Genomic DNA, 24,810 nt, shown 5'->3' with positions numbered 1-24,810 from the left:
CACTTTTTCCCGCCGATTTATTTCATCATTGTTCATTGACCCCACCCTTTTTTTCTTCCTTTTTTTTAAAAAGTTTTGTTTTATATTATTTTATTGCATTCTTTTAATCAGCCGAGTAGGCATTTTTAATGTCTTGCGGGTGTAGCCGGTTTCGGTTCTTCGACAGACTGTTCTTTTTTTCTTCAGTTTTAGTGTGTGTGTGTGTGTGTGTGTGTGTGTGTGAGACAGAGTGAGAGTGAGAGAGGCGGGAGAGAAAGAGAGACAGGGAGAGAGAGAGAGAGAGGGTTCCGGGGAACATGCGAACAAATGAATGAGTGTTAGTACCAAGGTATTTGTCCAAAGCTGTGGCACGTCACTGTTTAAAAAAAAAACGGGACTGACCGGAACAACAACAAAAAACCAAACAAACAAAAAAAACAACAACAGATTGAACAAAAACTCAACTGTCACTGTCAGGATTTCCGAACCAATACTCAGGGAGTGAGCTCGCCACAAGCACTGTTCAAAACTTGTGCTGGGCTCTCGTGCCATTTCCTCGTGACTTCACTTGTTGCACGTGTGTTGCATGAACAGTCGTGGTCACGTCACACCCACCACGGCTGCACGCACTCACGCACGCATACACACTCTTGAGGATAAACACACAGACACACCGTCACAACATGCACGACATGAAGGCCTACATTATCTCCCCCTGACGGCAAGTTCATTTCCCTTGGGCCTCATCCCCTGAAAACGTGCTTTCGTTACACAGGGCAGGACTGAAACGATTCAGCTGAAACCAGGGCGGGTGCATTTTGGACACACACACACACACACACACACACACACACACAAGAAGGAAAGAAAGAAAGAGGCGATGAAAGAAAGAAAGAAAGAAGTAAAGAAAGAATACAAACTCACCCTGGTGTACAGTATAACTGGATCCTCCTGTGGTAGGCCTTCTTAATCTCCCCAAAGTCTCCTCCAGTGGTCTCACCCAAGGCGATCACCCAGTGTTCCATGCTGACGTCCACAAAGTATGCACATGCATTCAAGTCGAAACATAGCCGTTCATTCAGGAACGGCCAGGAATAATCCCCGGCGATGATACTGAATTAATTTTCTTTAATGTAGATATTCCATTCGGGAGGCAGTTTCTGACTGAGCAATAGCTATCGGTGTATTTAACACACAGTCCAAGATTCAGGATCAAACCATTAATTCGCTTTTCTTCTTTTGCTTCTTCTTTTCCATTAGCTCTGTGAAGTCATTGGGGCACCGCGGTACTTAAAGAACAGTTCACCGGATTCCTCCATGTCTACAGACTGTGTGACAAAGCCTGGACTCTTCAAATGGCACGGTTTTCCTGTCCATTTTTGTAAAGTAACTCCATTTTGTTTCCTCTTGGCAAGTCGGGTTTTTTTTTCCTCTTCGCCAGAAGAGTGAATGAAAGGTTTTTTGGGGGGTCAACATTTTTTTTTTTTTTTTTTTTTTTTTACTGTGGGTAACGGAGCAAGCGTACAATACGTATTTCATCCGGTCCTCGGGAGCTACGGGGATGGGGGTTGGGGTATTTTTTGTAGAGAGAGCGTGCAAGTGGTTTTGCTTTTCATTTAAAACGAAGGTTACTTTCTGTCTTTCTTGTTCACCCCCTCCCCTGAATTTCACACTCGTCGAACTCTAACCTTCTTGGTATAAATTCGCATGTCTCACTTCCATACATGGCAAAAATCTCAAGGCCTAACCAACCTGTTGGATTAAGGTTCCATCTGCTTTTCTCTCTCTCTCTCTTGAAAATAGATGTGGTATTGGGAGTATGGATCGGTCTGAACGCTTTGACACCTCCTTGAAGCTGAAGCTTTGAAAATATGCCAGACCATGTTGGGACCATACCTTTGAGCGAGCAAGTTAAAGTTCAGCTTGGCTACAAAAATCCCGTTCAGAACGTGCAACACAGCCAGCCAGCTGCGGTCCGTTTTTGTTATGATTTCCCTATGACCCCCGTTTACCCACGCTTGATTTATGTTCTTGCAAAGACTGACCGTGTGTGCGTGCGGGATGGTGGTGGTGAGGGTGGTGGTGGTGAGGGTAGTTGGGGAGAAGTGATGTGGATGGGGGTGTGGGAAGGGGGCGTTTTCTAGCAAAAGCCGTGCGATAAAGCTTACGTGCGTGGGACTTGCCGAGAAAGCGTGGTAGTGCCCCTTGCGAAAAAGTGTGTGAAGCCCACTTTATTCGAAATATTTCGGCGTTGGTGTCTTGTCTCCTCCCCCCCCCCACCCCCTCAAAAAACAACAACAACAAACAAACAAAAAAAAAAACAAAAAAAAACAAACAAAAAACAAACAAACAAACAAACAAACAAACAAACAAAAAAACAAAAACAAAAAAACAAAAACTCAGAGAGAGAGAGAGAGAGGACTTACAAAGATCCTGCCACCTGTGAACATTAACAGCTCAAACTGAATGTCCCATTGTCTTGTATTCTATCGTGTTTTTTTTGTTTTTTTCAAATGTCACAATGTGCAGATTGCTGAGTGTGTGAAATTAGGAATGCCCTCCATGGGGACAGCGTGTTGACACAGTGCATCACCACTACCCTTTTTTTCTCTCTCTCTTCTTTCTTGTTTCTCTCTGAAAAAAAAAATTGTTTCGCCATCAAAGTTGATTTTTCAACAGAATTTTGTCAACGACAACCCTTTTGTTCTTTTTAGTTCTTTTTTTTATGCATTTATCTTCTTTTTTTATATGAAAGAAGTGCACAGTCTCCTCTGCCGGGTGGCCGACTGACGACTTTTTTTTAAATGTATTTATCTATTATTTATTTACTTTTTTTGTGGTTTTCTCAAGGCCTGACTAAGCGCGTTGGGTTACGCTGCTGGTCAGGCATCTGCTTGGCAGATGTCGTGTAGCGTATATGGATTTGTCCGAACGCAGTGACGCCTCCTTGAGCTACTGAAACTGAAACTGTCGACGGTTTTCACATGTGCTAAACACAGTCTGCTCACGTGTCTTTGGTTTGTCGTCTCTTCCAGAAGTCTAGCACTCACGGTCAAGCGTAGGGCGGAGCGAGAGTAAAAATTCCAGTCCAGTTGACAGCACACTGTGTCAAAGTTCTCGCTGTTTCTGAACCACTATGATCATAATCATGTTTACAGGAAGAGTTCAGCAGTGTACAGCAATGTCAGTCGCCCCCCCCCCGTCCTCCCGAAAATAAAAATAAAATGAGAGAAAGGTGGAGGGGGGGTTGCGTGTGTGTGTGTGTGTGTGTGTGTGTGTGTGTGAATAGTCAAATCGAATGTCACATTATCATGGGGGAGGGGTGTGCGAGGGGGTGGAGTGGGTATCAGCGAACGATTCTCAGAAACCCAGCACCATAACACACGCTTAATTCTGCTGACTGTAGCACCGTTCAGTCCACAGGAACGTCTGTGTCGCTGTACGCGTAAAGTCGTCAGTCGGCCACCCGGCAGAGGAGACTGTGCACTTCTTTTAGTCTGCTGATCCAGTGACTTCAAAGTGTTTAGCAGTGCCTGTTTGTTTCTTCTTCTTCTTCTACACACACACACACACATATATATATATATTTTTTTTTCTCCTCAAGTCATTTGTTTTGTATATTTCATTTCACCTCATTGTATTTTCCCTCAAGGCCAAAGCGCTTTGGGTTTGGTTGCTGGTCAGGCATCTGCCTTTCAGATGTGATGTAGCGTAGATGGATTTGTCCGAACGCAGTGATGGCTCCTTGAGTAACTCAACTGAAGTGTTGCAATTCAAAACATCCAAGACAACATTTGTTAATTAGCTCTCTCCGTATTGCATGTTTCAAGCAGAAGGTTCTGATACTGAAGATGTTGATGTGGACAAAGACTACCGCATTTCTAACTATGAAAGCTGGAGGCTGGGCCATTCAGACACCCACTGGATATCATATGGGGTCTGTGTGGGGGAATGAATGGTAGAAGGCTGTATAACCATCCAGTGTGTTAAGAAGCATTGTGTTAATGGCTATGATTGCTTTTCTTTATGAAGTCACAGACGGAAATAGACAGTCAGTCACAATAAACAATGTTTATCTAACAAGTCCCGTTCGAAGGGGATGATTAACTGAGGTCCCGTGTATAGCGCATACTTTTTTTTAACGCATGTACTGGAACCCATGGCAACAAAAGGGTTGGCCCTTGCAAATTCTGTAGAAAAATCCACTTTGATAGGAAAACAAATTTATACACTTGCTGGCAGAAAAAAAAAAGATGCGCTGTCCTCTCCCTGGGGGAGAGCAGGCCTAATTTCACACAGAAAAATCTGATGTGGTAAAGTGTAATACATTACCTGCCCATATGGGTAACATTCATCATGAGCACAGACAATGGAACTTGGGGTAGGGGTTAATGGGTGAGGGTGGTGGAAATGAAACTGGTAGCAGCAAACTAAGGCAGAGAAGGGGCACATAATTTGATTTGATGATTTTTTTTTTTACTTCTTCTTTCTTTTAGTGATCAGTGAAGAAGATAATGTTGGTTGATCCATCCACTTTCTTTAAGTGTGTCGATGTGCTGACGTGGATGGATTGAATGATCAATAGTTTTGTGTGTGTGAAGGTATAATAGTGCAAGTAAACAGTTTTGATTTGTTAAAACATAATCTGATTGTTGTAAACACTCTGGTCCCCTTTTGTGCCCACAGTCACACCCTATACAGTGTTTGTAGCATGTACCAAGACTGTTACAAATGCATCATGTCTCCCTTTCATAACTGGCATCTTCCATCCCATTCAAAATTCTATCAGTACACACACCCACACTGCAGGCTTTGTTTTCCACATTTTAATTTAACAGGTCAGCAACAAGCATTGGTTACAGAAAATACTGCATCATGTATGCATATGCTTCCAGGTACAAATATACAAAACATTTGGTAACATTCAAGCAATCACCTCATCAGTGCATGAACGTTTCAAGCTTCCATTCAGAGATGGGTTTTTTTAAAAAAGTCAACAATAGGAATAATATCGTTAAGACTGACGACTGCTAGCATTGCACGTTTAAGTACTGCACACAGGCTTCTGTAAGTACACAGCGGATGTCTGCATGCCATTATGAGCATGCGTACCTATCACAATGTTACAATAATTATGTTCAACGCTGCACGCATCCACAGCAAACAAAGCCGCTGACAGAAACTCCGCCAGAACATTCCAAGGGTACAGAGCTATCTACAAGTCATCACAGCAAAACGTCACCAGTGCTCGCTTCTTATCCATGCACATTCGGCCATATCAGCACATTCACAGAGGCCTCCATTCACATTTGTTTATAACATTAAAAAAGCAGGCACCAAGGTGGGGAACAGGGTGAGTGTGTGAGGAGGAGATCTGACGTAATGAATTGAGGAGTGGGTGAAGAGAGATGAATCTTTTCAATATCTCTAAACCATATTCAGTATGTCACAGAAACTCTTCAGAATGCATATTCCTTCTCTAACCTGGGTATTCACTGTCTTGTTGAACTGACCTTTAAATTATTGTTTCTTTGTCATGTCCCCCAATCCTCACAAATCATTTGTTTCATCTGGAGAGGATGCCATGAACCAGCTTTCTCCAACATTCTAATAATCTATACAATCATTAACTAGCAGTTCTATATAAAAAATGTTGTCAACACAGATTCTCCCCTCCTTCTTCCATTCCACAATGTTGCTATTGCTGTTCAAAGTCCCCCACGCCTGCCCTGTTTTATTCTTCAAACTGGGGGCTTTCCATCTGGTACTGGACATTAAAACTTTCAAGCCAAATAAAAGGTGGTTGGCGAATAAAGTGGCAGCTGCCCCAACATTCCTTTTTAACAATCAGCTTTGTAAAAACATTGGGTTTTGAAAATCATTTTTCATGTCAAAAACGCATTCCTTCCCAAAATGTGAACACGGATGTGCACCTATTCATTTACATTCTCTCCATTCTAATAATCCATTCCACAAAATATCCAGTTCAAACTTTCCATATCAAGAGAAAATCAGGAGACGACATTTTAATTAAGCTTTTTCATACATACCACACCAACACAAACAGTGCGAAAGAAACAGTGCTAACAACAAACATTATCACATGCAACAGTCATGGCAATGAATAAGACTTGTCATAAAAGCTGATGAATTACTATGCTACTTGCCTCAAGGACTAAGGGAGAGGAGGGGGTAGGGGGAATGGTAGTCAATATGACCAGCCAACTTCTAGATAGGGGCCACGCTGACAGCATCTGTCACCATCGTTAACAAAGAGAAAGAGGAAGAGGGGGTATGAGGGACAGAGGCAGAGACATGGGAGAGCAGAGTACACAATAAGCATGCATCAACAATGCCGACATCCACACAACTTTTCACCCCCAACCCAAAAAAGCCACAGAAAGGCATGGTACAGTTTCTCTTGTCTAGCTCAATCTCTGCTCCACAAACGATGGTTTTCTGCTGGTATCAACACACACAGTGGTTTTCAGCTTTTATCAATGCACAGTGTCTGCTCCACAAACAATGGTTTTCTGCTGGTATCAACGCACAGTGTCTGCTCCACACAGGATGGTTTCCCTGTGATGTCAACACAACCACTGTCTAAACCCCTGATCCCAGTGGAAGCTGTCTGCAGACAGCACACCAAGACTGATGTGTCCTAAACACTGTGCAGGCAATGGGGTGTCTCCTTCACTGCTGCCGATGAGTATGGTCATCAGTGAAGGGTTGTCACCTCACTGTGATAACACTGAGCTGACAGGTCAGGATATCAGTCATCATTCTTTGTTTGGACTTCTTCCTCTTGGGACTGCATTGCTTGTGTACAGCAAAATCAATCACGAAAACTAAAACCTACACAAACAGTAGTAACTGCACTTTGAATTCATGCTGCACTGATCTAATTTCATCAGGGTACATCAGTCCATAATAGTGTGGACATGGAACTGCATAGTGAGTTTTCTGACTGACTCTCAAATGCTGTGATTTAGTGACATGAAAATGATGACCAGCAATCATGAAATCATACCCCAACCCCTCCTCCCCCCCTCCCACTTTGAGTGAAACTGCAAAATTCAGACACGGCAAAATATCAGCATTTTCTTTATCTTTTGCTAATAATCAAATAAAGAATCAAAATATAGGGACAGACAGGAAAGTATGGACTGTTCTTTTCTCTTCAGAGCAAACTGGGTGTGAAGAACCCCCCCCCTCCCCCCTTAAACTCCTCAAGTACTTTGCTGTCATTAATTTAGCCTTCTTTGATCTTCACACAGTGTTTATCTGAACTCTTTACCCTTGTTCACTAAATGAGATTCACAAGCAACTCTCTTGTGGGTTTACAATATTAGGGGGAGGGATTGTGAAGAAATGGCTGCCAATCATATGTGTGTGTGTGTGTGTGTGTGTCTGTGTCTGTGTGTGTGTGTGCAAGTCTCTGCAACAACACAGCCACCAGATTCTCATTCCACCGTTTTGCAGACTTTCAACTCAGTGATGACCCAGTCAAAGTCAGCAACGGCCAGCCAGTCATGTCTTGAATGCAGAACACAGCTTCCACAGTTGTAAAATGATGCCCCGTCTGCTGCCAAGTGGTGTGTTGTGTGTCAGGTGTGTAAATGAAGACTCGTCAGCAGGTGTTGTGGTGTGTCGTGTGTCAGTTGTGTAGATCATGACTCATCAGCTGGTGTTGTGGTGTGTTGTGTGTCAGGTGTGTAAATCATGACTCGTCACCAGGTGTTGTGGTGGTGTGTAAATCATGACTCATCACCAGGTGTTGTGGTGTGTTGTGTGTCAGGTGTGTAAATCAAGACTTGCCAGCAGGTGTTGTGGAGTGTTGAGTCAGGTGTGTAAATGAAGACTCATCAGCAGGGGTTGTGGTGTGTTGTGTGTCAGGTGTGTAAATCATGACTCGTCACCAGGTGTTGTGGTGTGTTGTGTCAGGTGTGTAGATCATGACTTGTCACCAGGTGTTGTGATGTGTTGTGTGTCAGGTGTGTAAATCATGACTTGTCACCAGGTGTTGTGGTGTGTTGTGTGTCAGGTGTGTAAATCATGACTTGTCACCAGGTGTTGTGGTGTGTTGTGTCAGGTGTGTAAATCATGACTCGTCACCAGGTGTTGTGGTGTGTTGTGTGTCAGGTGTGTAAATCATGACTTGCCAGCAGGTGTTGTGGTGTGTTGTGTGTGTCAGGTGTGTAAATCATGACTTGTAATCAGGTGCAGCTCGTCAGGTGTGTTTGATGCTGCTGGGCCAGGCGATGTTGGCGCCCAGTCTCTTGTAGGCGAAGAACGTCTCCCTTCCTGCGGCCAGATTGTCCTTCTTCAGGATCTGGGGGCACTGCTGGTCCTGCAGTTGGCTCTCTGACAACACACACACGCAGAAATAACAGATGACTCTCTGACAACACATACACACACAGATAACAACTGATCATGGCTTTGTAGGGTGGTCACATGTGGTTAGATAAAACAAACAGTAAAGAAACAAAATGATACACAAAATGTATTCTGATAACTCAAACAGTTAAAAAGGGATAAGTTTAGACAATTGAAACAGTAAAAAAAAAAAATTTAAAAAAAGGGATCATAAATGTGTTTAAACAACTCAAACAGTTAAAAAGGATTACAAAATGTGTTTGGACAACTCAAACAGTAAAAAAAGAGACAAAAAATGTGTTAAGATCGCTCAGACAGTTAAAAAAAAAAAGTGATGAGATGTTTAGATAACACATAACAGTAAAACAGATATAAGGGATACAAAACGTGTTCAGATAATACCAACAGCAAAACAAGGGATAAAGGATGCGTTCATACAGCACAAACAGTGAAAACATGGGAAACAAAATGTGTTCAGAACTGGACCACAACAACTGTTGCACAGTGTTTCTTTCAGAACAGTCTGAAACTATGAAGTGATGCAGCGAAAAGAGCTATGGTCTGGAAAACTCTCCCCACTCTTATCTCTGACTACCTGACCCTGAGAACACGTTAGGACTCGGAGAGGCGACCTGAGGTCATGACGCTCACCTTCTCCGTTGCAAAGCAGGATGAGTCCGTAGTCCTGGGGGTTGGTGATCTTGAATTTGTGGGCAATCATGGCGCCTGTCAACAGTCACCAACATCACAATAATTATTATGATGACGAATACTTATATAGCACACTATCCAGACATCTGCTCTGGGTGCTTTACAAAAAATATGTTTAAAAAAAAAAAAAATAACACATTACATCAATGTTATGTATACACACAAAAATGCAAAACACTCAAAAGATGAAACACACAAAGGGCAAAATGTGCAAACAACAAAACACTCAAAGGACAAGGGCACAAGGACAAATCACTCAAAGGACAAAGGGCAAAATGTGCAAACAACAAAACACTCAAAGGACAAGGGCACAAGGACAAATCACTCAAAGGACAAAGGGCAAAATGTGCAAACAACAAAACACTCAAAGGACAAGGGCACAAGGACAAATCACTCAAAGGACAAAGGGCAAAATGTGCAAACAACAAAACACTCAAAGGACAAGGGCACAAGGACAAATCACTCAAAGGACAAAGGGCAAAATGTGCAAACAACACTGAAAGGGCATGGACAAATCACTCAAAGGACAAGGAGAAAATATGCAAACAACGAAACGCTCAAAGGACAAATGGCACACGAAGGACAGGTGGCACACAAAGGACAGGTGGCACACGAAGGACAGGAGGCACACAAAGGACAAAGCGTTGATCCAGAGGGGGAGGGGCCACTTACACACATCCTTGGTGGTCATATTGGGGCGGACGGGCAGCGTCTTCCACAGGATGGTGTCACGCAGCTCATCGGGGAAGGCGATCTTCAGGAAGCCCTGCACCTCACCCAGGGTGGGCAGGTGACCCTGAGTACACCGCAAAGAGAAAGCTGTCACAGTACTGTGTTTCCTCACTTTCCTTAGCTCTTGTCTTTTACTACAGCACAGACATCAGTTTTAACTCATTCCACTCCAGGTACCAGTTAACTCCTACCATGATTACCTCCCCTTTGAACTTGGTAACGGTATATTCGTACCAATTCACTATTGTGATATTGTTTATTGTTGCTTGGTACAGCTGGCATTCTAAATTGAGCCGTTTATGAATTCTCGTAGCTTGAAAACGAAGCTTTGTTTGACCGATTAAATCAACAAATATCCATCAATTTTTGCTGTTTTAGTGGACAACACTACTTTTTACTGCAGTGGTCTCATGTAGTGCTGGTTGAGGGGAGTTGTAGCAGGCATGTAGCTGTGGGGTAGAAGGAGTTAACTTGATTTCCTTCTGCCCTCAATACAACACAGGCATAAGGCCATTGTTAAGTTGCTGTGCATCAGCTTGTGAAATAAAAAAATGTCTGTAACTTTACTTCCAGATTTCAGTTACTCAGCCTCCACTACCCTTTCCCCCACTCTTCTACAATTCCTATTTCTAAAGCTTTTTCTTTGTACTCACCTTTTTCCTTCCCTTCAAATTCTCAATCCAAACAATTATCATTTGCTGACATAGCTTACCCAAAGAAATCGTGTGTAGATGAAAAAGAAGACAAAAGAATACCCTTGATATAAAGAATTATCTAACTTCTCCCTAATGCTATATGAACTCACGACAAAACATGCCAGATGACCAGCACACAGAGAATGCCAAAGCAACAGGTGGAGGGGAAAATTCCAACCACAGAAAATCACATGAAGTTGTGTGTGTGTGTGTGTGTGTGTGTGGAAGCATGGGACGGTGAGAAGCAGGGTGGGCAGGGTTGATTAACAGACACACAGAGAAAAAATACACAATAACATGGTGAAAAAAAAAAAAAAAAAAAAAAGCTTCAAATCAAAGGCAGACACACATATTGTGCTCACCTCCAGGGAAGCGGTCTTGCTCTCGTGAGCCTCCTGGAAGTTCTTGAGGATGAGGACGGCACTGCTGAGGGTGGTGAGGTAGTACCCCCCCTCCCCAGTCAGCACAGAGGGGTGCAGCAGCCCCCACATGTAGTCCGCCTCAATCTCTGCAGACACCAGGCCGCAGTGAACCAGCACGTAGATCAGCAGGGGCAGGAAGTCTGCACAACGCACAGTCAGTCAGAGCAATGTCATCATTATCTAATTTTTTTTCCCATCATTCTTTTGATCATTATATTTATTACTGTTATGAGCATTTTTGCCTTATCTTGAAAATAAGCCCTAAGCGTTTACAAACAGAAAAAAAACAAACATGATACAAAACATATCACTTGTATATGAATGCTCAGATTATCTTCGTTTAGAAAAAAAAAATCTTTCCCAATACATCTATGTATTTGCCACTCCCTCAACACCCCCTTACCCCCTACCCTATATGCTTCTTATGTCTTCATCACATGTTTTTTTTTTATATGAAAAGAAATTACAAATAAAAAACACAATCAAGTAAGTGAACTGATCTGAATAGTAAAAAAACAAACAAAAGAAAGTAAAGAATGATGATCAGACAGAAAAAAATTGAGAGACAGACAGACAGACAGACAGAGAGCTAGACAGACAGACAGACAGACAGACAGCAAGAGAGAGATAAAGAGAGAAACAGACACAAAGCCAGAGACCCAATGTAGAAAGAGAAGAACCTGTCTCACCATCAGCCCCAAGGGAGGCAGGTCCACGACTGGGCACATGATGCTTTTGTTGCTTCCCCTGCACCTGGAACCAACACAACAAAACAGTGTGTACTGCTTCCACTGACAGCAACCATGGCACAGAAAAATAACAGCGTGTACTGCTTCCATTGACAGGAACCATGGCACAGAAAAATAACAGCGTGAACTGCTTCCATTGACAGCAACCATGGCACAGAAAAATAACAGTGTGTACTGCTTCCACTGACAGCAACCATGGCACAGAAAAATAACAGTGTGTACTGCTTCCATTGACAGCAACCATGGCACAGAAAAATAACAGTGTGTACTGCTTCCATTGACAGCAACCATGGCACAGAAAAATAACAGTGTGTACTGCTTCCACTGACAGCAACCATGGCACAGAAAAATAACAGTGTGTACTGCTTCCATTGACAGCAACCATGGCACAGAAAAATAACAGTGTGTACTGCTTCCATTGACAGCAACCATGGCACAGAATGACAGCAACCATGGCACAGAAAAATAACAGTGTGTACTGCTTCCACTGACAGCAACCATGGCACAGAAAAATAACAGCGTGAACTGCTTCCATTGACAGCAACCATGGCACAGAAAAACCCCCAGCATGTACTGCTTCCATTGACAGCAACCATGGCACAGAAAAATAACAGCGTGAACTGCTTCCCCTGACAGCAACCATGGCACAGAAAAATAACAGTGTGAACTGCTTCCCCTGACAGCAACCATGGCACAGAAAAATAACAGTGTGAACTGCTTCCCCTGACAGCAACCATGGCACAGAAAAATAACAGTGTGAACTGCTTCCCCTGACAGCAACCATGGCACAGAAAAATAACAGTGTGAACTGCTTCCCCTGACAGCAACCATGGCACAGAAAAAAACCCAGCATCTACTGCTTCCATTGACAGCAACCATGGCACAGAAAAATAACAGCGTGTACTGCTTCCCCTGACAGCAACCATGGCACAGAAAAAAACCCAGCATCTACTGCTTCCATTGACAGCAACCATGGCACAGAAAAATAACAGCGTGAACTGCTTCCACTGACAGCAACCATGGCACAGAAAAATAACAGCGTGAACTGCTTCCCCTGACAGGAACCATGGCACAGAAAAATAACAGCGTGAACTGCTTCCCCTGACAGCAACCATGGCACAGAAAAATAACAGCGTGAACTGCTTCCATTGACAGCAACCATGGCACAGAAAAATAACAGCGTGAACTGCTTCCATTGACAGCAACCATGGCACAGAAAAATAACAGCGTGAACTGCTTCCATTGACAGCAACCATGGCACAGAAAAATAACAGCGTGAACTGCTTCCCCTGACAGCAACCATGGCACAGAAAAAACCCCAGCATCTACTGCTTCCATTGACAGCAACCATGGCACAGAAAAAAACCCAGCATCTACTGCTTCCATTGACAGCAATCATGGCACAGAAAAAAACCCAGCATGTACTGCTTCCATTGACAGCAACCATGGCGCAGAAAAAAGACAGCATAAACTGCTTCCCCAGACAGCAATCATGGCACAGAAAAATAACAGCGTGAACTGCTTCCCCTGACAGCAATCATGGCACAGAAAAATAACAGCGTGAACTGCTTCCATTGACAGCAATCATGGCACAGAAAAATAACAGCGTGAACTGCTTCCATTGACAGCAACCATGGCACAGAAAAATAACAGCGTGAACTGCTTCCCCTGACAGCAACCATGGCACAGAAAAATAACAGTGTGAACTGCTTCCATTGACAGCAACCATGGCACAGAAAAATAACAGCGTGAACTGCTTCCCCTGACAGCAACCATGGCACAGAAAAAAACCCAGCATCTACTGCTTCCATTGACAGCAACCATGGCACAGAAAAAACCCCAGCATGTACTGCTTCCATTGACAGCAACCATGGCACAGAAAAAAACCCAGCATGTACTGCTTCCATTGACAGCAACCATGGCACAGAAAAAAAAACAGCATAAACTGCTTCCCCTGACAGCAATCATGGCACAGAAAAATAACAGCGTGAACTGCTTCCCCTGACAGCAATCATGGCACAGAAAAAAAACAGTGTGAACTGCTTCCCCTGACAGCAATCATGGCACAGAAAAAAAACATCATGGCACAGAAAAAAAACAGCGTGAACTGCTTCCCCTGACAGCAATCATGGCACAGAAAAAAAACATCATGGCACAGAAAAAAAACAGCGTGAACTGCTTCCCCTGACAGCAATCATGGCACAGAAAAAAAAAAGCGTGAACTGCTTCCCCTGACAGCAATCATGGCACAGAAAAAAAACAGCATGTAGTCCTTCCATTGACAGCAATCAAGGTAGAGATAAAAAAAAACACACAAAAAAACCAGCTCTGACTGACAGCAATCAAGGTACTGAACCCAACGCATGTCTTCTTCCTCTTTGTTCTTGTACAAAACACAACACACATCCCAATGCCAGAATTATTGTAATTGTAAAATGATTAGAGCAAATTTATTTGATTAGGCACTATATAAATAAACTTATTATCATCATTAATATAGATAATGAAACAAGAATTAAACAAATAAACCAATAAAAATTTTTAAAATACAATAAAATTTAACATAAAAAAAAAAGGTGGTACAGTATCTCTAGTTGCCGTGCAATCCCCCACCCACCTTGACACAGGCGTAGATGGCAGAGGTAGCACTGAGCAGGTTCTCCAGCTTCTTCAGGGGAGAGTATGCCCGCTGCATCTTGTCCAGGTAGTGCTTGATGCGCTCCATGTCCCCTGACTGGGGGGGGATCAAGCCCGGCTGTCAGCACACACACATCACTTGGATCACTTCTTGTTTGTTGGCATGAATACAGGGAAACACACACACACACACACACACACACACGCACACACACACGGCTTGGATCAGTTCTTGGCTGCCTCCATGGCGGGGAAAGTACACAAAAAGGTCATACATGTAAAATGTTACGTGTCTGTCTGACTGTGCATATGTGCATGCCTAAAATATAATTGAATAAAACAGGAATAATGAGTGCTTAATGGCAGCCATCAGTCAGCTCTACCCAGGTAGGCAGCCTGTTGTGCAAATGACCCCGTGTTTGTAAAGTGCTTTGAGCTTGGTCTCCAACCGAGGATAGGCGCTATATAAGTATCCATATCATCATCATCATGAATATAGGGACACATACACAACTTGGATCAGTTGTTTGTTGGCATCAACATAGGGACACAAATACACACACACACACACACACACACACACACACACACACACACACAGAGCTTTGCAATTTTGCACATTAAAAAGAAACACACAAGCACACACACACAGAGTTTACATAAACACAAACAGAAGTTTGAATACACCCATAATATACACTCAGAGACCTTGTGTAACAGAAGTTTGAACACACACATGCACATACAAGACATTTGAACACACATACACACACACACACACACACAAAGTACCCACTAACCTTTATGCCAATTTCCTCTGCTGTTTTTGTGCGTGCATACTTGATGTTTCTGGACATCAGCTCCAGACTGTTGTTCCTGTCACACACATGACACAGAAGTCAACTTCCTTCTCCACATGCACTCAACCGAATACACCATTTTACGTTCCACATTACCTGATAATCTGATTATCTGAACTCATTTCAAAAGTGAAAATGCAAAAAGATAAGATGAACAACAAATTCTCAATGGAAATACAGAGAGAGACAGACAGACGGAGGGAGAGAGAGAGGGAGCGAGAGAGATGGGAAGAGAGAGACACAAAGCCACACAGAGAGAGAACGACAGAGACAGATAATGAATGACAGAGAGAGAGAATGAGAGGACAATGCAATGAAACAACAGTAAACTTTGTGAGTCATGACCAAGGTTATACCAAACTATATCAGCTGTTAAACACTGAGGAAGTTTTTAGTTTCATGTCCCATCAAACATGCTGCTAACTTTGTCCCAGCATCAATTTAACCTTTTTTCACATTTGAATGTTATCATCAAAAATAAAGTAAGGTAGGAGAGGGTAGCTGTATGGTGTGTTGGGTGAAACTGGGTAGATGGGAGGGTGGAACATTATCAAACATGCTGAACACACAAACAAGCAAAACCATATTCTCCAACCAAGCAATCTGTGACCTGCAGATGTGTACACTTGAAGGGGGGGGTGGGAGGGTACCACCTGAGAGGACAGACGACATAATTACCTGCCATGAAACTCCACAAAGAGGCGGTAGATGTGATGTTTCAGTGGCCTTAGCACACACATGTGCAGGGTGGTCTCAATCAGGGCGTCGATGTTCAGGATCTCATTCGATCCCAACTGCCAACAGACACAAGAGATGTTACTATCAGTATGTTTGTTTCTAGTAATTTTGATGTACAATATGTATGTGCTGATATATACAACAAACATTACCATCAGTATATTTGTGTGTTGTAACTGTAACATACAATCTTGCTGCTTTCTCAAAACACCAATATCTATACTGTGTGTCACACACACAAAAAGCTGCAGTTCAGGTGCAAGTTAAATCTATATGATTCATGTATGCATTCACTACAATGAGAGAGAAATTTCAAGGAAACAAACAAACAAAAAAAATCAATAGTGTATGAACACATTGTTCTGTCATGGTGCTGGACATCTGCAGGATGTCCAGACTTGTTTCTAGACCTGATGTCACATGTGTTTACCGCCACATGGCAGAGATACAAGATACAAGGCATTCACTCTGGAAGCCTTGATTCAATGGATTTAACAATAATAAGAATACATGTATTTGATATGTATCTAATAATAAATGCATTCATACAGCACTAAATCTTGTGTGGAAACAAAACTATGGATGGGAAAGGAGGAGGGTATGGTGGAGTTATTCAGGAAAGAGGCAGGACTCAGAAGGCCAGACTTGAAAGAAGTGAGTGCAGGGAGGCTGATATTCCAGGTACCTTGTTGCGTTCTGTTTCAATGAGATCCTCAAGCTGCCCCTCCCCATGTTTGACTAGATAGTTCTTGATGCCGGACATGAACTGTCGAACCTGCAGGGGAAAAACAGTGACTGACTGTAAAGGCTTCTCCTGCTGTTTTGTAATATTTTATCATCATGCAATCAGTGGAATGAGAGTGTATGTGGTTGGTGTGTCTGTGTGTGTGTGTGTGTGTCTGTGTGTGTGTGTGTCTGTGTGTGTGTGTGTTAGTGAATTCAGTCTAAATATGATTTAAGAGATACATTCACACTCACACACTGCCACACACACATACACATACACTGTCAGACACACAAACACACACACATACACTGCCACACACACACAGTCACACAAATCCACGAACGCTCTCTCCCAGCCAACACAAGCCACTAATCCCGTGCACCCCTCTATTTCCTCATTGCTGCCTTCAAGGTGACATTTCCTCACTCACATTCCTCATGACGTGGTGAGGCGTTCTCTCCTGACTCTCCACCGTACACTGGATGAAGTTCTCTATCGTGCTGCCGAACGTCGTGCTGCGGTCCTGAGACAGCCTGTAAAACACAACAATGACAATAGTACACTCATAGTTATACACACATTCAAACTGTTCAATAACGCATCAGTCCAACACAAAGCCAAGAGGAACACATACACGCACAGCTGACAGGCACAACAGCCGAGTGGTTAAAGTAATTGGACTTTTAAGTCTGAGGGTCATGGTTTTGAATCCTAGTCACAGTGAGGGTGGAAACTGTTCCCATCTTCCAGGTCAACAGATGTGCAGACTCTGCTAGCATCAAAAGCCCCTTCATGTAGTATACACATGCAGAAGATCAAATACGCATATTGAATATCCTGTAATCCATGTCAGCGCTCGATAGGTTATGGAAACAAGAACATACATGGCATGCACCCCCCTGAAATGACTGCCCTCACAGCGGGGGTAAAAACAGTCATACGCATAAAAGCCCATTTATGTATACGAGCGAACATGGGAACTGCAGCCCACGAACGAAAAGGAAGAAGAAGAAGAAGATACGTACACAGTCTATGCGACACAAGACAACATGCCACCATGTTAATTATAATAATGGCAATAATACATTCATACAGCCCTTTCAAACTCCACAAAGAGCTTTACAATAACACATCAGTTAGACACAAAACACACACACTCACACACATACATTCACACACACATACACACTCACACACACACACACTCACAAACACACACACACACACACTCATGCACTCACACACACACACACCCAGAAGAAATAAACATTGATTCATAGATTACAGATAAGGACTGGAGTGTTTTAATCGTGCAGACTGCTTGAAAAAGGAATGTTTTACGATTTGTTTTAAAGACTGTGAGAGAGGGACTCTGACAGACTGAAAAAGGCAGATAACTCCAGATCTGTACTGCTGAAAAATTAAAAACAATACAACTCCCTCCCAATACAATAAAATGCCCTCCAGGCTTTCATGTTCGTTATTTTGTGTTTTGCAATTTTTCTGTTGTTCTGTTTTGTTTTCTATTATCGTGGCTCTATTCAATATTGACACACTGGCTGTTCGTGCCCAAGGCAGTTTAAACAGCTCATCAGTTATCCCATTTACACAGCTTATCAGTAACATCACGTAAACAGGCGGTACACTCAGAGTGAGAGAGAGAGGGGAGGGGAGAGAGAGAGAGAGAGAGAGAGAGGGGAGAGAGAGAGAGTTTTTAATTACTACATAGAAGACTGCATTTTTACACACAAACACACACACACACTTTGAACACAATGCAAAACAGACAAGACAATTCAGGTTCTCTCACTCTCTCCATTCCCTTCCCTAAGTCTCTTCACACTGCTAATGTTCACACTTACTTGAAGATGTAATCTCTGATCTTGCTTCCAGGATCCTGAGGAATTCGTTTTCGTTGAGATACTGCAGAACACACACACACACACACACACACACACACACTTAAACACATGTCTGGCATAACATAACAACCTACAATGATCACAAAAATTCAAATTCACATCAGACAACGTACATCTATATGGTATAATAATTAAGAACACTGAAGCAATGACCCACATTTTCTGTAAACCTTGCATACATTTGTTGTAAGACTGTGCAATAAATGAAACAGTACTTCAAAAGGCCATTTCCAAATTAAATCAAATGCTATATGAACTATGTTCAAGCCTGCAGAAATTGTTCATTTTGTTGCTGACAAGCTTTAAGGCCAACTGTTCAAATGATTTTGACACATAAACAACTGTTTGTTCTGATTCTTTTTTCTCAGAACAAAACTGGGGGTTGTGCCCTGTGTGTCATTATGTAGTTGACTGTTGGCAATTTTCAAGCAGTTCATACCTGCCGTCTCATTTCACTGTAATGACCAGGTAATAATGTAGGACTCCTGCTACTTGCTAGTATAGAAAAAGTATATCTTTTTATGTGCTGATGTACTTCCAGAACTAACTATCCCACCAAGGCCACTGGCTGCATTCTGACCCAATCATTTGAACTCAAGTCACTATCTTCCTACCATGAGGCAATCTTTGCATCCGCTTCACAAAGTTAACACCTCTCCTGGATTCTTTAATAGATAGCTTCATTCCGAAAAGAAATAAAAATGCTAAAATCTCTTAGAAGAATATTTACAGAAACAGAACTGTGTCTGTCTGTGTGTACTGTATAAACCACATAGTATATCTGACAACACAAAAATTTGACATTCACGACCCCTCTCTCCATCAGTTCTAAACTCTTTGGAGATTTGTACTGGAGATGGTTGACTGATCAGTCCTTTCTATATCTTGTGTTTTGGATTTTTATTTGTAGTCTAGAAAAAATAGGAATGCTGATCAACATTCTGAAACTTTTTTTTTTTTTTTTGTTCTCCTTTCACCTTTTCACCTTCTTATTCATGATATAAAAAAAACAACCCAATTCTATAGGACATGACACAGAGATTGGACTTACATGTGAAGATGGCTGTCATCACCATGTATCTGGACTTCTTTCTTTTAGAATTGCATTACTTTTGTTCCTCAAAATCAATGACACAATTGAAAAAAACACAAAAAGCAGTCACTGCACTTTAAACAACAAGCCCCAGTGATCTTATTTCACCAAGGGTCAGCAGTAAATGGGTTAACAGGTGGCAGTGCACACGTACACTGACAGAAAACTAAAAATCTTCCAAATTCAGCTGTGCTGAATTATATCACCAACCCTGAGCCCATGACTCCAAGAAGGGACATTCTTCTTTTATCTCCAACTCTAAGATGGCACACACAAACACATGTGCAGTTGCATGCAAACAAGAAATAACTACACACATAAACACACACACACCAATCTGAAACAGCCACAATGAAAATTCAAATCCCTCCAAATACACCCAAATGTATCATCAATATGATGCTTGGTCACATACATGTCCAAACAACACACACACACACACACACACACAGAGACACATGTACACACACTCCCTAAAAGGACAGAAGTGATAATTACTATCCCAGACCCCCCACATCCCACAAACGCAGACACTACCCCTCCAAAAAAGGAAGCAGTGACAAGAATTATCCATGCCCCCCACCCCTCCCTCAACACACAAACAGAGACACACCCCACACAAAAAGACAGACACAACAAGGAATATCCATGTCCACACACACACACACAAAGACACACTCTTCCAAAAGAAATGACAAAGACCCATGTATCCATGCCCCTACCGTTCTGTCCTCCATGCTGAAGAGTGGAGGTGAGAGAGTGAGCCCAGGCCTCATCATCGGACCCTGCGTTGTTCCCTGTGCCCACAACGTCCACAGCCACATGGTGACAATTGATGACGTCCGGGCAGTTGGAGCTCAGCCCCCCTGTCTGACTGTCGGGGGTGATGGAGGACGACTCTGTGAATGTTGGTCGTAGTCCTGCCCTCTGCTGGTGGGGACGACTGTGCTGCAGCTGTTGTTGGAGGAGGAGGTGGTGGTGAAGTTGTTGTTGTTGATGGTGGTGGTGGTGGTGGTGGGGTAGTTGCTGTTGTTGCTGTGGCTGGTGGGGGTTGGAGAAGGACCGTGTCAGTTGTTGTTTGGTGGCGCTCTGACTTGGGTAGTACATGGACTGGGGGCGGGGCTGAGTTGCTGGGGTGGTGGTGGTGGCAGTGGTGTTGTGGGGGTGGTGGTGGTGGTGGGGTTGATGAGGACTGGCGGCGATGTGGCCCTGAACTGAGAGCACACTGCCAGTGTCGACACTCACCTTGCTGCTGGCTCTTGGAACCTCACCACCTCCACCCACTGCCTGAACCGCCGTCACTTGCGCTGGCAACGACGATGAAGGCAGCGGTTTCGTCACCCCCACTTTCAGCTGCTGTTGCCGCAACTCCTGTTCTCGGGTCAGCGGCGGCTGCTGTTGATGGTGATGCTGCTGCTGTTGCTGCTGATGCTGGTGGAAGGTCTGGTTGGCCTCCTGCCATTTCTGTACCCGCTCCTGCAGGTTCATGGCAGGGGGCAGCTGGGTTTTGGATGAGGTGGACCTCATCAGGGTGTCGGCCACGCCCCCCTCCCAGGGCGTGCAGAAGATGGTACCGTGACTGCTGGCTGAGGGCGGAGCGTAGGGGTTGAAGTTGTCATACTCCGACAGAGGCTTGTGGGCATGAACTGTCAGGTGCTGCGTCTGTATGGGGCGCACCATCAGCTCGGGCATGGCACACGAAATGATGTCCTGCACAGTGGAGGACTCGGAGAACACTGATCCCCGGTTCACAGCGTGGATGGGCCTGCTGCGCTGGTAGACGGGGAACTTGTTCAGGGTGGGCGTGGTGGTGGTGGTGTCTGGGGACCCCCCCACACTGACCCCGCCCCTCATGGCCGGGTTCTCCTGCACCACGAAGAGGGACTCGTCCAGCTGGGGTTTGGTCCCCTGGGAGGTGGCAGCGTAGGGGGAGCCGCTGTGGCTCAGCACCTTGGTGCCCAGCTTCAGGCGGTTGAAGCGCTCCTGCCAGCCGGGCCTCTTCTGCGCCAGCCTGGCCACCTCCTGGTGGGTGCGCATGCTCTGACTGCGTGACATGCCACCCCCACTCCGTACCCTGGTCATGGAGCTGCTCAACTTCTTTGGCTGCGCTGCCGCGCTCGCCTTCCTGCTCTGAGTATTGTCATCGCGGTCTTTGGTGGAGAAGGGGAAGAAGGTCGAGGGTTTGGCAGCATGAGAGGACTGTTTTGCAACATTGTCAGGCGCTGCCTGGCTGGATACGGAGGGCGCCGAGCGGCGACGGACCCTGCTGCGTGATGTCTGGCCCGGTCTCTCTCGGAACACCACAGCGTCGGCGGGCTCAGCATACACGGGACTAGCTAGTGTGGCCAGGGACGACTCGGAGGAAGACTTCAACCGGGTCAGCCGGCCCACCGGGTGCAACAGCTTGGGGTTCACACACACTTTGTCTGACACAGGGGGAGGAGGAGGCACCGCGGACAATGTCAACACCGGCGGCGTGTCGGCAGACGTTGTTATCACCGCGGAAACGGGTCTCTCTTCCATGCCATCCTTGTTGCCATTGACTGCGAAGAACTTGGAGAAGTCCGACCGCGCGGTGACGCAGGAGCCCACCTCATATCCCGAGGCCCCCGCACCCTTGACGCTGCCATTCTTCACGCTGTCTGTGTCGTAGTAAGAGCTGCGCCAGATGTCCTCATAGTCGCTCATCTTGTCAGAGAGACTGCTGCGGAAGTAGGTGTTCTCCGGCAGGTTCAGCAGCTCCACAGGCGTCATGGAGTACAGGTTGGGCCTGCCGATGGGCTGGTGCTCCTTGAGGGAAGAGAAGTCCGTCTGGCTGCTAGCATCAGACATGGCACACGACGGGGCCGGGAACGCCCCCACCAACTGTATATGAGGGGTGCTGCTGGAACCCCCGCCCCCCTCCTCACCCCCGCTGCTGTCCGTGGAGATGGGGGTGTCATTGAGCCCCCTCAGGCGCAGCACGTGGGGACCGAACCCCACCTGGGTCCTGTTCTGGGAGGAGGTGGCCACCACAGTGCGAGGGGGATTGGTTGTGGGGGCAGGTGGAGAGCGGTGGCGGGGGTGGGGGGAGGCAATCTGGGCACTGAACTGCTCCCGGAACACCTGCTGCTGCTCCTCCTCCACCTGCCTGGTGGACACAAAGTCGGAGAAGTCGGAGACAGAGTGGGCAGGCAGGGTGTGGAGAGGCGGGGTGTTGGGGATGTGCTGGGTGGCTGCGGGTGTCTGCAGGGGCTGGCGGATGTCAATGGGTTCGCTGCATGACTTGTGCAGGGGGCCGCTGGCCGGGGACGGTAGGCGAAGTTTTCGGGACACCGGCGACAGCCAGAAATCTGAAACAGCCAGATGTGGTGTTAGCAGCTCTTTTGGATTCCTTCCTTCTGTGATAATACCAATAATACATAATTTCTCTATGGTGCGATATCAAGCGCCAATGCTGCTCACAGCACCTTATATTGTCCAGTTGAAAATAAACATGCCTCTGTCAACGAAAAACATCCAATGTGTTCATATAAAAATCAAAAAGCACATTTCAGAGATAAATCAATTGATAAAAGTTATCAAGTAAACAAAAATTAAAACAAAATGCATTTCATAGAACACAGACACACACACACAAACACATACACAACGTCCCTCCCTCCCAGACATCCTCACACTGTTCCTTCTGGGATTTTGGATTGAAATGCTCGCTTGCTTTCATTTCTCTGTTCTTTTGTGCTGCTATGTTGGTGACCAGTCTGCTTTCTGGGACATTTTAAGGATTTCATATATACAGATACACATGTGTATGCATGTTTATATACAGGGAGAGGGAGCGAATGAGATTTATTTGTTATTTAAATTCAATTCAAATTATTCAACCCCTCACACTGTATACCATTCCTTTTTGTCAATGAACTGAAAAAACTTAGAAAAAAAACAAAGCAACATTGGAATTCCATTCTTTAATAATAAAGGTACACCTTTCATTTTTCAGACAGTTAAATAAATTTCATTGCAATAAAGGGCTAATCTGTTCTGCTGGAAAACAGTTTGCTAAACAAGACAAAATTACTGCAACAACAAATAGAGCAGTCCTCCTTCTTTGATCAGAGTAATAAAAATTCACACACACACACACACACACAGAAGTAGGAGGGAACGACATGTGGCAAGTGTGTTGCACTAAAAACTGACAAAATGGGGTGAAATGAGGGAATGACAAGTGTGTTGCACTAACTGACAAAATGGGGTGAAATGAGGGAATGACAAATGTGTTGCACTGACAAAATGGGGTGAAATGAAGGAATGACAAATGTGTTGCACTAACTGACAAAATGGGGTGAAATGAGGGAATGACAAGTGACAAGTATGTTGCACTGACTGACAAAATGGGGTGAAACGAGGGAATGACAAGTGACAAGTATGTTGCACTGACTGACAAAATGGGGTGAAATGAGGGAATGACAAGTGACAAGTATGTTGCACTGACTGACAAAATGGGGTGAAATGAGGGAATGACAAGTGACAAGTATGTTGCACTGACTGACAAAATGGGGTGAAATGAGGGAATGACAAGTGACAAGTATGTTGCACTGACTGACAAAATGGGGTGAAGTGAGAGAATGACAAGTGACAAAATGGGGTGAAATGAGGGAATGACAAGTGACAAAATGGGGTGAAGTGAGGAGGAGACGGGGACAGGACGTTGCAAGCGGTGTGTTCATCACTGTATGTTTGATGATACATGGGAACCCAATGACCCAATTTGTGTGCACTTCCCTACTGAGTTTTTTTAATTATTTTTCCCTCTGCATGTGTGGCGGAATTGTGTACCCTTAATTGTCTCCTTTGTTTTTTGCCTTGTGTGTGTGTGTGTGTGTGTGTGTGTGTGTGTGTGTGTGTATGTGTGCGCGTGCATGTTGTGTTGTGCAAGTCTGTGACCCATATTGTTAGGTATTCACTAAAGTATTAATCCCCCCCTCTCTCTCTCTCTACCTCCCTTACTTCTTTCACCATTCTCTCTGTCTCTCTCTCACTTCAATGTTTCCCTATTTCCATGTTTGCATACACTACCTCACATTCCCATTTCCAACACACTGAAAGGAACACACAATATTCACATTATAAAAAGAAAGAATGATAACTAACACATACAACACACCCAGTCTGTCTACCCCTCTC

At 44.4% G+C, this 24,810-nt stretch overlaps 1 protein-coding gene across 7 annotated transcripts in view; it reads right to left on the bottom strand.

Moving 5' to 3' along the window:
• Positions 1–5,287: 5,287 nt before the first annotated feature.
• LOC143295940 (uncharacterized) overlaps positions 5,288–24,810 on the bottom strand; it is a 186,118-nt gene continuing 166,595 nt past the window's right edge. For all 7 annotated transcript variants that reach the window (XM_076607637.1, XM_076607640.1, XM_076607641.1 and 4 more), the window contains 12 exons: positions 20,367–22,976; positions 18,492–18,552; positions 17,060–17,162; positions 16,588–16,677; positions 15,843–15,958; positions 15,105–15,180; positions 14,285–14,422; positions 11,608–11,671; positions 10,859–11,058; positions 9,742–9,865; positions 9,010–9,084; positions 5,288–8,343 (listed from right to left, as the gene is read on the bottom strand). In XM_076607637.1, the coding sequence (XP_076463752.1) occupies positions 8,210–8,343; positions 9,010–9,084; positions 9,742–9,865; positions 10,859–11,058; positions 11,608–11,671; positions 14,285–14,422; positions 15,105–15,180; positions 15,843–15,958; positions 16,588–16,677; positions 17,060–17,162; positions 18,492–18,552; positions 20,367–22,976 (3,791 nt within the window). In that variant the 3' untranslated portion in view covers positions 5,288–8,209. The remainder of the gene's footprint in view (positions 8,344–9,009; positions 9,085–9,741; positions 9,866–10,858; positions 11,059–11,607; positions 11,672–14,284; positions 14,423–15,104; positions 15,181–15,842; positions 15,959–16,587; positions 16,678–17,059; positions 17,163–18,491; positions 18,553–20,366; positions 22,977–24,810) is intronic.

The sequence above is a fragment of the Babylonia areolata genome, chromosome 21 (assembly GCF_041734735.1).
Source record: "Babylonia areolata isolate BAREFJ2019XMU chromosome 21, ASM4173473v1, whole genome shotgun sequence".
Lineage (NCBI taxonomy): Eukaryota > Metazoa > Mollusca > Gastropoda > Neogastropoda > Buccinidae > Babylonia > Babylonia areolata.
Note: the sequence above shows the minus strand (reverse complement) of the source record. Positions and strands in the feature narration are given on the sequence as shown.